General features: G+C 34.8%; 1 protein-coding gene across 1 annotated transcript; it reads right to left on the bottom strand.

Moving 5' to 3' along the window:
- Positions 1-4,844: 4,844 nt before the first annotated feature.
- On the bottom strand, positions 4,845-13,521 carry LOC106058213 (alpha-(1,3)-fucosyltransferase C-like). Its single transcript, XM_056009376.1, has 5 exons — positions 13,385-13,521; positions 10,966-11,555; positions 9,479-9,604; positions 5,905-5,999; positions 4,845-5,427 (listed from the first exon to the last, which is right to left on the bottom strand). Exons 2-5 carry the CDS (start codon positions 11,552-11,554, stop codon positions 4,939-4,941), a joined length of 1,299 nt encoding a protein of 432 aa, XP_055865351.1. The 5' UTR covers position 11,555; positions 13,385-13,521; the 3' UTR covers positions 4,845-4,938.
- Positions 13,522-14,202: the final 681 nt, after the last annotated feature.

Below are 14,202 nucleotides of genomic sequence, written 5' to 3'. Positions count from 1 at the left end.
ATACCTAGCTTTTGGTTTCTAAGAAATGTTTATGTATATTTCTGTTTCTGCTTTTATAAAGTCATGTATCGGGTTGACGTGAGATTGAATCCAGGTGAGGACTGGGCATTACAAACGTCTGGACTGGAGAAAGGCTGAGGTGCTTGGTTGTTGTAGTTGCCACATAAAATCTGCGTTGAACTGTTCTGAAAGCGCAATTTGTTTTCAGGATCAGTGCATGATGTTAGGAACTTAAGGAGAACTGTTCTGAAAGCGCAATTTGTTTTCAGGATCAGTGCATGATGTTAGGAACTTAAGGAGAACTGTTCTGAAAGCGCAATTTGTTTTCAGGATCAGTGCATGATGTTAGGAACTTAAGGAGAACTGTTCTGAAAGCGCAATTTGTTTCCAGGATCAGTGCATGAAGTTAGGAACTTCTTTTAAGGAGAACTGTTCTGAAAGCGTAATTTATTGTTAGGATAAACAAAATGAGTATGTTTTAGAGTTTAAGTTAGAGGACACGGAATAGACGAAGCGTTGCGTTTATTGTATTTATGTCAGATTTGTCATAAAGATTATAGACATAATTAGCATCAAGTTCTTCCCTCCACCAGCAACACAAAATGGCGTTGTCGAGTGGGAGCTTTAGTATTTGTTCTATAATGGTCTGTCAGTAGAATAGCAAAGCCACGAATTTGTTAAGGTCAGGGAGAAGCGTTTATGTTTGCGATGGATGCGAGTCGAATCCACACATTCATATTGACTGCTTCCATGAATATCGCAGCTAGAAGGAATAGGGTTTGTTGCTGAACTTAAAATTTATATATGTGTCAGACGCGAATAGCCCAATTTTCAGTAAAAGAAATTACAAAAAGTCATTTCTCTATAGAAGAAGTTACGAAGGCTATATAAAATACAACCACAGACCTATATATACTACAATAAATATAGGTTTTTGATTGCTAGTTACGATTTATTTAGGTAGGTGCTGTTTTACTATTACATACCAAGTATTAGAGTTTAGAAAAACCAAGGTTTGTTTCTTGAGCAACGCTATTAGCTAACACCTCATATCATCTCTCCATTAGTATATTTTGATCTATAATCTAATTCTAGTCTAGATCTATATATAAAAATCGAATAGAGACTAGATTGACGAGTCTAGCCTGTGCTATGCCTATAGTTAGTTTTTATAAGAAAAAAGTCTAGATATTAATAAAGACTAAAGTTTTTTAATTATTAGATTATTAGAATTAATTAGATATAGACATAAGTCAGACATAGATCTAATAATACTGTAATACGTTTGCTATACTCTATACTTAATCTACTAAACTAGAGATCTATCTATAGATCTATCTATAATATAGTCAATCTAGATCTATACAATATTCATTATAATACTTCTACTTATAATGACTTATTTAATATTTAATGACTTATTTAATAAGTTAGTACTTAGACTTAGATCTATTATAGTTTATTAATAGATTTACTTTTCAATGCCTAGACCTAAAAATAAAATTGCGAATGATGTCTATTATGACTGATTTTTTTTTTATAATAATAGGCCTATTAAATCTAGGTCTAGACTCTACTTAAATCTAGTCTAAAATAATGACTGTCTAAGACTCTAGATGATTGAGAAGTTCACATAGAGGTGTTTTTAATAATACGGCATGTAAAAATAAAAAAGAGGCTCCTGTACTCAGTGATAGATTGCCTAACTTTCAACTAATAATAAATTAACAATTAACGTTGAATTACAAGAAAATTAATCATTTTCCTGACATTGAAAAAAGGTGCCGGTACCCCGTACCGGTGCGTACCGTCACAAAAATATATGTATATCTCAATCTTCTTTCATTTAATTTTTTTGCGGGGTTATTGCTACTTAATACATTGATACCGGATCGATTTAAATAGGGCCTAAGTATACAAGCAGGATTTCGAGCATTGGATAAATTTATTTTTTAAGTACAAAGTTTTATGGAAGAGGCAATATATTAGTTGTTTGAAGATTGTAACTTCTTAAATTCAGGCTAAAAATATCGAAGCCTATATTTTTACTCTCATTTCTAAATAGTCAGAAATGGACTGACTCATAGTGTAGCTTGTGTACATCTGCAAAAACACAAACTCAGTTAGACTTTCAAAACTATTAAAAGAAAAACTTAGTGATTATTTTGACTGTATAATTCTATTATTATTCCTTTTTAGAATTTGGATATAAACAAAAATTTGCCATATGACTTTATCTTACAGAAAAAAAAAATTAAACTTACATCTATTTATGCGGTTATTTATAGTTACCTAGTAATATAAAATATATTGAACTAACACGTACATTTATCATAATGCAGCCATGCGATATTTCGTTTATAAACATAGCATTATTTAGGACCAATATTTTACAAAGGCTGCTTGGAGAAATCAGGTATACCCATTAGGAGAAAAACGACCCCTTTACTCAAGAAAAATTTAAGAAACTAGAACAGACACAAAATAAACAGTGACATTCATAACAAAATAATATTCAAATTGATTAGAGTAACACCTTTTTAAGTAATCATTTAAAGTTTAAAATCACTACAATTTTTTTCAACAATTACTTTGTGTATTAAATTGTGTATCGGAAAATGCCGGGTACATGAAATAAGCTAGTCCTAAAAAAACAACACAGATCTTGAGTAAAATACTCATAAAATAAATAAATTAAAAAAGCGACTTCCGGCCCAATACTTTTTAATCAAAGAAACGAAACGGACTAGTCCAACAAACCCTATTTATATATTATGTACATAAAGAACTTTAGACGAAAATATTATATATATAAATATATATACTGTACAGTTGGACTAGTTTTAGCTTAAATTTTTTTTGTTCCAAGTGCGTTACTTTTTTTTTTTTTTTTTGAGGTCTTTTTCGTTAAAGTAGTAATATTGGATTATTAGTTTCAGTTTATTCTCTTTTTTTTGTGTTTATTGCTGTTCATTATTTATTTCCAACAATAAATTTCTTATTATATGCACTTTTATTGATATTTTCAATGTCATTTGGTAAGTTTTTCATTTTTAATTTTTATAATCAAAACCCAAAATTACAAGAACAATATGATTAGCAAGCTAGAAAATTTAACAAATAGAAAGAGCATGCATTTCTCTTTAATTCTGTATCAAATTTATTATTTCCAATAATAAAAAAAAAAAAAAGTTATACAAGTTATAACCGAAGGCAAGTAGCGCACTCTGAAATGGCGGAAAAAATTAGTTCCGTCCAAACGTGGAAAATAATTCCGGAGTCAAAGATTTAAACTCTGAAAAGTTACAACGTTAACTTGATTCAAATTTAATCCTTTTAAAACTCAATCCACTGAAGAACAATAGAATTCCACATTTAGACTAAAAATCAGAGCGATAAATGCAATCGAAACTAAAAACAACAACAACCACATTGCAATGCTCTGATGTGTTGTAGCCCAACTAACTGGATTCACTGACTTGAAGGTCTGAAGGTCTTTCTTATACATGATTCTAACGACTTTTGAAGCTTTTCTTACAAGGTTCTTTCAAGCTTGTCATTTGGATTGGTTTACACGTTTGTTTGTAAAATGTTTTACATGTTTTGGATGTTCCTTCAGAGTTGAAGATAGTTAACTTCCTAGTCCAAACCTTCCGCAGGACGACAGGGGATGGGAGCTGGTAGGGTTTGAACCCGGGACCATCGATAAATCCAAATGACAGCACAGCGCGCAAACCGCACGACCAGGCAGCTACATCTAGATCAAGTCAATGTTTTAACTTAGAAATGTTTTTTTTTTTGTTGTTTTTAGTAACTCCATTTCACTTGCATGGAAAATCTTTCCCAATTCACAGCCACAGTGATTTGCAAACATCTTATTCAAAAGAACCAAATAGAAACAATAATAAAATTGATTTTTTTTTGATAGAACAATTCATTTCTTGATCTAGTATTAAATTTTTTCTTTAGTAGATATTTCTAAATAAATAATTGAAATATTAAGTTATATCCAGTAACTTAGCTAAGAATTGGCTATAATTTGGGGGCTCGAGGGCTTGACCCCTTTAGGGGCCCCTGCATTTTGCGTAGTATTTAATATCTAATGTAATAAAAAAAGCCACTCATTTGGTGGCCTCCCTCAAGTGTTGGCCCCGGGGGGATTTTCAAATTCTTCCCTTCTCACCCCCTACCCTCGCTACGACTCTGGTTATATCTCGAGCTAAAATTTGTGTAAATATTTCTTAGTTTAGTAAAGCATATATCTTTTAAATATAATAATAATAAGGCTTGTCTTCGACTGTGGTTACCCCGTTGGCTCTAGGAGGCGTGAGCCACAAGTTCAGATTCAGTTCGTTCCCTTTTGTTTTCAGTAAATGCTTTTAAAATCCAACAATAACAATAAAATTTAACCTGATGTCCCCTTTCTTTCTCCCCCTCCCCATGTTCCCAGCTGGTCCAGGTAAGTGATAAGATCATGGCGTAGTGAGAAAGCTAAAATTAGGAATTAGTGCTAAAAAACAACAGTTGCTACAAATAATATTAATCGCACATATTTATTATTGTTGATCTAGATCTATTACAAATGTAGTGACTGATCCAAACTAATTCAAGCAAATACATTTTGTATAAAATTTTTAGTTTACTTTTTAAAAATTATCTAGTCTGTTTATCTTGTTAAAACAGATAATGTCGATTATAAACATTTTCTCCGTAAATCTCACTGTCTTATCTTTACTTTACGAGTATTTACATCAAGATGTATACACGCTATCATCATCACACAAATAAAAGAGAGATATCCACAGCTCAAAGAGACATTTGTGATCGATAAATCATACAAAAAAAATCGTATATTATTTATTTTGTTTTCTTTATGAAACAATAAATTTAAATCTTGCAATGGTTTAAAAATTATTAACGAACTACAGTTGGCAATCTTTATTGATCAATGTCCTTTGGAGCGTGACACACATCATCCGAGATCCACTTTTTTAGATCGTCAATTTGACTTTGAAGTTTCCTTGTGTGCAGATACTTGCAAACCTTGCAGCCTATACTCGTCGGCCAAGATCCATCCAGTATCCGATACATGTCGATACGCTCTAAATACTTGGCATAGGTAGATGTGTCTTGTCCAAGCTTCTGAAGAAAAAGGGCTAACTCGGTGGCGTTAGGAAAGCTACCAGCGTTTATGTAAGTAAGATCAGGCAACTGTGTATCGTAGTCGAAACCCCCTCTGACGACTGGAACGACATGCATGCCGCCCCAGAAGAGCTTAAACAATTTCTCCGTGACGTAGTCTTTGCAGAAGTTGTTCTCAAAGGATAGATAGTATCTGTACTGCAAGAGATTGCTCGTATAACACATCGGTTTGGGGTCCTGGCAGGGTGCACCGCAACGACCATATATGTCTACAGGGATGATTTTCTGAAAATTAATTAAAATAAAATATATAAGTGGAAAAAAAATATAACGACTAACCAACTTTTTTTTTTTTACAACTAACTGGTAAGCGAGGTCGAGTGGCTAAGTGCGCTTGAACTTAGCTTAGCTTGGCTACCTATGAAGGGGGCTCGAGGTTTGACATCCAACTGTTTTTACTGAGCGCCTAAAGGCAGCATGGAAAAACCTTCTCCCAGATACCCCCTCCCCCCCCCCCACTGGTCCACAACAGAGATTGAATCAAAGCGCTCTGAGTATGCAATAAGTATGAAAGTAGCGCTATATAAAATCCATAATTTATTTATTTTATTTAACTAATGGTCAGATACCCTTCACAGATGGATGGACTTAGGGGCGACCCAAAGTTCCAAAAGCATGTCTTCGCTGAGATTCAATCCCAAGAGCCCTTGATTCAGAAGTGAAATTAAACAAAAGATTGACGGGGAAATAGAAATTCTCTACCTGCATTTGTTGAACGTAAATTTCTCGCTTGGAAGGAGATCTGCAACTTGAAACAAACCATGCAACCCACTTGGATTTCTTTTGCGCTATACTGTCTAGAAAATCATATATATATATACATATAGTAAAAAAATGTAAAGTTCCCATTTGAGACCTTGTGGTCTATAAGGCAGATGATGTATACATATACATATGATATATTATATATATAAGTTCATTGACTACGTCTTTTGCTAACAATATTCAAATTCTAGTAGACTGCACATTAATAAGATTTAGCAAAACTAGTTAAACACTGGATGGAACCTTTTTACTTTGACTCCACGAAAAGGTCTCTAATGATTATTCTATTAAAGTGACCTGTTAGACGGTTAATTTATATCATATAGAAAAAAAAATCTAATTAATTTGGCTAATAGTGAAAACTTTTGTTTGAGTGTTATAATTTTTAACAAACTAAATTAAAAAAAAAAGGGGAATATGTTCATATTTATGATCATATCACTTAACAATGTATGATTTATTTCCCTTTTCAAAATCAATAATTTTCTTTTATCATTATAGTAATAATAATTATTATTATATTGATTTAAATATATATTACCATAAATGTATACATGTACAATAAATAATTGTGTAAAGTCTCAACTTCATACGAGAATGGGCGTGCAAGAAACTAGTGTACATAAAAATAACAAACTGAAAGGCAGACAGAGTTGATATTTGCATTGTCAAACTATAGGCAACTTAAAATAAAATTACATTACTTTGTAAAGGCTTTCAATAGGTATTGTCGACACAAATGTATGACTGCAGCACTGAATTGGACAACTCAGTGCTCCAAAACGAAGCACTCATTTGCTAAATATAGATATTATAAACAAAATTAAGGAATATTGCAATCTTATAGATTATAGAGGGAACCTTCCATGAGGAAACTTTAAACGAGTTGTATGGCCATTTAGGCTTATACCAGCTGTGACAAGTCAAAAACTCGCTGTCAGAGTCACTCAAATTTATCACAGCATTAATTATTATTTTTCATTATTTATTTATTTTATTTTAATTATTTCCCCATCCTACCCCTAAATTCTCCACCCGCACCACCTTTTCCGCTCCAGGCTAGACTTAGTTGACCACATTGGAGATAGCGAAGGCGCGTCCTTTCATTTATCTGCCCTTGATCGGGGAAAGGTAAACACCCAATCTCTTTTGTCTTGCCCGCCGGATGTCTGAAGGACGGTCGCGGTTGACACCACCTTGGTTTGAATGCAAGCTAATCCTTCTCCCCCCCCCTTCTCTCACGTCTCTCTTTGATCTAAGAGATTACCTTGGTCAACACACCGCGTGATATTCCAAGGTGCGGCTCCCACCTCGAGTCAAATCCACCCACGTGTAAGATAAATCTTAGCCTAGGGCATTTCCTGTGTCCGCCCGCACTTTCCAGGCTTATATAAAGTAAACCAACTCAAGCCAGACCCTTTTTCATTTCTCATTCGAGCTGAGCTATCGAGTCTGGACTATATCACTTATTCTCCCTCCTAGAGAAATACCTGGTGGTAAGCCGAACTTAATCACAAGTTCCATCTTAATTACTTTTGTGCTAATTCCTTTGGATATCATCATGTGTATTTTGCTTAGTTCATTCATATTTAATTAGTGCATTGTGTATTTCTCACTGGCGTAAGTAGAAAACATAAACATGTGCTATGTATATATTTTAGTATTGCATTAATCTATTAATGCTACGTTGCTCAATTGATCATTGATGCAACCATGTATATATTTGTACACCTTATTTTATTTCCTTTATCTCGGTTGATCGCCTTGATGATTTTACTAGCGCACTAATACTGCGTCTAGAAAAGAGATACGAGTTATCTCCCCTGTAGTGAATTATCTCCCCTGTAGTGAATTATCTCCCCTGTATTGAATTATCTCCCCTTTACTCATTTTACTCTGAGAGTTGCGCCGCTTGAACGGACACACCATTCAAGCGCGCTCCATTGTTCTCGACCCACGGTCATATGTAAACAATCATCTGGGTCGCTGACCACCGCCCAAGTCAACCCCCCCCCCTTTTTCTTTCTCTATCCACCTGTGTTGTTTATTTGAGATTATTATTTCCCCTTTTATGTACATTTTTATATTATTACTTTCCCTTTTATGTACATTTCTATATTGCTACTATCTGCCATCTATTTTCCCAAATCCCATTTGTCATCATCTCCTCATTGTGCTCTAAAGCGATTTCACCAATCTGACGAATGCACCTCAGTCGAGGGCATCGATAAGACGCATGAGAGACATGTCCTAATTTGTCTTTATTTATCCGCAGCCTCCCTCAGGTGTCTGCCTATTTAGCTGATATCAAGAATCACCTACTATCTTTGTGCTTAGTGCTCTTCAGCACTGCACTAGCTCACTGACCTGCCCCTATTTTTGCGCTTTGTGCTATTCAGCACTGCACTTGCCTACTGAGATCTACTCAACTCTACCACTTGGCGCTATCGGCATTGCCCGCCTATTCGACGGCCCACCTGTCAAGCTATTAGGTGCGACGTCCCTATAGATTCAGATCTGTGTGAGACGTCATAGCTTCGCCAACCCTGTGCAACTCACTGGACATATCCTGTCAACTACGCTGCCCACGGCAGATCAGCTCTGCCCGCAGTGACCTTGTGCCCACGGTAGCCGGCCACCCGCCCTACTGTGCCCACTACAGATATTAGATTTTGGGGATTGAGACTCCACAAGAACTATATCACCGGCGTCCCTCTATCCGCTAGAGCGCCACCTCCAGCTGCAGAACCTCAAGCCAGGACACAGCCAGCTGCGACATCAACAGGAATACCAGCTAAGTCAGAGGACACAGTGACATACTCTCTTATTAGGTGCAAGAGTGATGATTATATATATTATTCACTAGAGATAGATGCAAACCCTCCCCCTTTTTATTCTTATATGTACATTTATGTAAATAAATATTCTTCATTTTTAACTTTTGTATCTATCTTTCATTGCTTTGTCTCGTTGCGTGTCTGCTCCCGATTCATATGCTGATAAGTGGGGGTGTGATAGCTTTAAAAATAATCATCCCCTAGACATTAAACGCGCCATATACACATCACATTTCCCCACCTGTCACACCAGCTACACCCAAAGAGAGAGGACTATTATAATATTTGGTTCTCATTTGTAGAAAATGTGCATTTCGTTACTTAATTGTAAAGATTTTAAGTTTTTATAGGTTAATAATAATAATAATAATTATTATTTTTATTATTAGAGAGGAAATTTGTTTTACAGTTGTGCAATTAGCTATTTTTAGCTCCATTCAGAATATTTTTTTATTCATGAATTCATGCATTCGCTTTACTTATAACATTATTGTTTTCTTTAGTTGTTTGTAATGCACTATATCAGTGACCACATCAGAAACACGTAAGTTAAGACCCGCGGGCAGCGGGTATTATCTGTCTAGTATATATAAATGATGACTATTAGTACGAAACGCCACAAATTTCACGTTACAATATCCATTAGCGGTAAGCATATCAGATCTAGTACTTACAATAGTCAGGCCGTTTGTTGAGAGGGACAGGCTTAAACTGCAACATTCCATAAGGAATAAATAGATCTGAGTCAGTGCGATATGTGGCTGTGAGATTAAACTGGGAGTTCCAGAAGGAATTTCTATCTGTAAAAAAAAAAATGTAAGAACATAAGAATGGATTTTTTTTTTTTTTTTTTTTTTTTTTTTTATAAACGGATAGAACAAGCATAATTTGAAATTATTTCCTAGAAAATTGTCTGAGAACTGGAATAAAACTACAGAAATAATAAATAATTGAAAAAAAACTAATCGCAATAGTTGTACAATTTAAATTTACATCATTGTAAATATTTGTTGAATAACAGCATTCCCATTTATTTCTTTTATTTTTTTTTTCGTAGTTTTCAACAATGAGCCTCCCAAATTAATTAATAAGTTCCCCTTTCAGATCTTACGGTCTATAGGGCAGATGATGTTAAGGTCATCTGTTTCTGTGGCCAGCGGTTAACGAGCACAACGACCAATCGCTTTTACTTACTAACCCTTCCCCAACTAAAGTCAGGTACCTAAAAGAGCTGGGTGGACTCAGGGGCGCCCTAAGAATCCCGAAATTCAAAATCCCAGTCCTCACCAAGATTCGAACCCAGGAACCCAGTTTCGGAATCCAAGCGCTTTACCACTTAGCCTTCTAAATGTATTAAAAAGTTCCCCTTTCAGACCATGTGGTCTATAGGGCAGATGATCTTAAGTTCATCTGTTTCTGTGGTCAACGGTTAACGAGCAGGGTGGCTAGCATATCGATCAACCGCCTTTACTTTCTCCAACTAAAGTCAGGTACCCATTAGAGTCGAGTGGACTCAGGTGCGCCCTAACAATCCCGAAATTCAAAATCCCAGTCTTCACCGAGATTCAAACCCAGGCACCCAGCAGAGCCGGTCTTAGACCACTGCAACCTATGCGGTCACAGTGGGCCCCGCGCTAATTCTATGTCTAATTATTAAATTGCAAAATTTATACGACAAATTCCTGGAAATCTCATGAATTTATTAAAATCTCCTGAAAAATAGACAAAATAGTCAGTTGTGAGTGTCATTCATTGCGGAAAACACCAATCCTACGCGCGATAAAAGAAAAAAGGCATTGTCAGCTATCATGTAATAAAATGTAATAATAGGAGCAATTTTCACCTTAATCGGAGGTTCCAATACTTTATTTACTTTTATAGTCACTGGCATCTACATATGCCATAGGTTGTAAGGTTCGTAAAGTAAAGCTAATTTGATCGCAATTTTGTACTTGGTAAAGAATAAATAAAATTCAAAGTCGAATTTTTTTCTATTACAGAATCTTAATTTTCAATTATTATCCTTATTCCCATCCAGACTAGGCCCCGCGCAATCAGTTTCGCATAGGGCCCCGCAATTGTTAGGACCGGCCCTAGCCCCCAGGCTCGGAATCCAAGCGCTCAGCCACACAGCCACCGGGCCCCCTCACGTGACACTTACCTTCTACAAATTGAGCGCGTAAATGCGAGGGTGGCTCCCAGGAGGTGGCCACGTACAGCTGATGAGGCCAACGTCTTAACACCGTGAAATTGTCTCTCATATGCTGCAACTGTATGACTACCATGTGAGTGGACTCGTCAATGTGGTCATCCTGAAAGTTACAGCCCGAGTACACGCAGTTCGAGAAATTGAAGAATTCGGCAGCGTCCATCCAGTATGGCCTCCTCAATAGAGCAACATTGAAGGTTTTGTTGGTGATGGGTTTAAATCTTTTAGGCTCTTCGCATTGCACGAATGTGGTTTGAGTGCAAGTGATGTTCTCGTCTGGGATAAATTCTTGGGAGAGGAAACTAGTTGTTTCCCCTGGACTCTTGTTTTGAAATAAATTGTGAGGTGTAGTACAGTCTGCCTTAGTACTGTTCATGAACAATCCATACCAAATAGTTTTTAAATCCGAATTTTTAAAAATGAATTTTAAGTTGGCTTGATGAATTGAGTTTAAAGTAATGTGGGTTATAACAATGGTGACTACTAACACTCCAAGAATTGAAATGATGAGAGAGAAAGACATTTTCTTCTGTAGAGACATTCTATATGAACAAAAAAAAAACAACAACCTTAAAAAAGCATATTTTAAGTATGATTGTATCCACGAGTTAACATTAGTCATGTTACAATTTTTTTTAATATATATAGACAAATATTAATAAATATGTGCGTTTTTAAATATTATAATTTTTTTTTTTTTTGCAATCTCATCTTTTTAGCATTCTCGATATGCTATGATCATATAATTTGTCTTGACCAGTTGGTAAAGGGATGGAGGAAGAAAGAGGGGTATCTGTGTTTATGTTACCGTGATTACTTTTTAAATGCTTTTATAAAAAAAAATGGGACACCTGATTTGAAACTTTAGGGCTTTAGCCTACTCAAGCCAACACACTACTCACTGTGCCAGCGAATCGCTTATGACAATAGAAGGTTTTTTAGTTATCTGTTGTTAGCTTCAAACTTTACAGCAGTAACCTACAAAGTCTCAAGGCGGCTGATTCAACTTATTGCACCACATCAGTCAAGTACACATTTTTTCCCTTGTTTGATACCAAATAAAATATTTTTTATCAAAATAGTTAATTTACTTTTTTCGTTGATTCTTGTGTTGTCAGGTACAATAAATAGTCGCACAAAAAAAATTCAGATCCGAGATTGGCTGTGGGAGAAACAACGTGTACAAACCTTTTAGCAGACAGACAGAGTGAGTTAATAGAAGCTTTGTAACAGAAAGAGAGAGGGGAAACCAAGATACAGAGAAATGTAGGGGGGATATTATGGAACCGTGCCGATGTGCCTAAACTCAAAACTCAAACTCAAACTCATATTATGAAACCTAAATAAGAAATATAAAATGAATACGTAAATATATCGACTGATTTTAAATTAAATTCGGAACATTAACATTCTAAAGACATTTTATTTAAGTATCGATGTTTCCAAATTAAATAATAAAACAAGGTTACAAAGACAGTTTTTGTGCAAATAAAAACTCAAAATCTTCCCACAAAGTGGTCCTCCTAGAGTCTTCACCAGGATTCGAACACATGACTTGCGGTTCCAAGTGCTTTACCCCTCAGCCACAGCATCTCCATATATTCATTTAGCGTAGACTCATATTTTTTAAGATTTTAATTATTAACCTTATCCAAATATTCAAAATTAATAACATGTTACATGTAATAAAGAGAAACTAAAAACGATTTATTCTTCTTACTAAATTAGATAACTTTGCAACACGAAAAAAAAAATTATTGACCTCTTTTAGGTAGTGAGCTAGCTAGAAATGACTTGACAGACTTGGACAAGACCAAAATTTTCCTTAAATTAGATTTAGATCAAGATCCTTTCGATCTTCTCCTATGTAAGCATGTCCTAGATCCATGAAATGGTAATACGCTCATAGAGTTGAGAGGGTCTTAAGCTTGATTTAGGGTTACTTTAAATACGTCACTGTTCCAGTTACGAACATTTATGCCAAGTTTTATCAAGATTGGTCAAGCAATTTTGATTTCTATGGGGAATATTCACCCATACATACACCTTACTATCTACTTCACACTATATATTATAAATGTATTTAGCTCTGCGCACTATAAAAGTAATTTAAAAAAAAAAATTAAATGGTTCACTTTCGGAAAAAAAAATTAGAAGCTGCATCAGAACTTTGAATGATCTAAAATATCATGATGTCCAATTTTCATTTTCTCTTCTAGTTTCTGAGATCTAAACTAGACGGACAGACGGAGGGACAGACAGACACTCCACAAAAAAAAACTATTAGCGTCTTTTCCCCTTTCAGAGGGTCGCTAAAAATGTATAAAAGTATTGAACAAAATTAGATCTATTTGCTGTAAAAATATCTTACATTGAACTACGTTGAACTGCATATAGAAATACTTTGAATAGCCCAAAACAAGGTGAAATTAACTCAGGTCCATTTTTAATTCTCGAAGTCACTAAATAAGAAAATATTAAAAGTCTAAGTTTGTATTCAGGATTGTTTCGTTTTAACTTAGAAATAAAAGTATTACAGTGTTACTCTTACCTCCACTACACGCTAGCCTCATTTGCATTGTTATTGCCTTGAAGTCGATATATCTATTCAGAAACGGGCTATAGACTACATACTACATATGAATGTACTTTAAAATATTATAAAATATGCAGCCACTACTTGATGGTTTAGTTTATAAATTCCTGAATTTTTAGCCATAAAAAGTGCTTGTAGTTTTTCACTAAAATGTAGATAGATGTACACAGTACTAGGCTCCTAATTTGCCATTTTTAAAAAAAAAAGGTTACATTTCTTTTATCACCAAAGTACTGTATATGAAATCAAAACTACATTGGTTATTTTTAAATATTAGCATATTTCAGACCATATTTTTTTTTTATTTCGCCTTCATAGGTTGTTACCTAAGCCAAAAGTACGAAGGTGAGATCCTCATGTTTATTATATCTTCTTTGTAATGAGCCCTACAGATAGAAGTTAATGTAACAGACTGTAACCACATGTAGTGTCTCTTGTTCGTAGTTTTATATATCAATAGATGTGTCTACATACCAATAGATGTGTCAATATAACAATAGATGTGTCAGTATGACAATAGATGTATCAATATATCAATAGATGTGTCAATATAACAATAGATGTGTCAATATAACAATAGATGTATCAATATA

The sequence above is a fragment of the Biomphalaria glabrata genome, chromosome 14, assembly GCF_947242115.1.
Source record: "Biomphalaria glabrata chromosome 14, xgBioGlab47.1, whole genome shotgun sequence".
Lineage (NCBI taxonomy): Eukaryota > Metazoa > Mollusca > Gastropoda > Planorbidae > Biomphalaria > Biomphalaria glabrata.
Note: the sequence above shows the minus strand (reverse complement) of the source record. Positions and strands in the feature narration are given on the sequence as shown.

Bases quoted from the DNA above. Each gene is read 5' to 3' on its own strand.
- LOC106058213 (XM_056009376.1), bottom strand. From the start codon at position 11,554: ATGTCTCTACAGAAGAAAATGTCTTTCTCTCTCATCATTTCAATTCTT. The intron at 9,605-10,965 runs GTAAGTGTCACG...TTTTTTTTACAG, and splicing joins ACGCGCTCAATTTGTAGAAG to ATAGAAATTCCTTCTGGAAC. The intron at 5,428-5,904 runs GTAGAGAATTTC...ATTAATTTTCAG, and splicing joins TTTACGTTCAACAAATGCAG to AAAATCATCCCTGTAGACAT.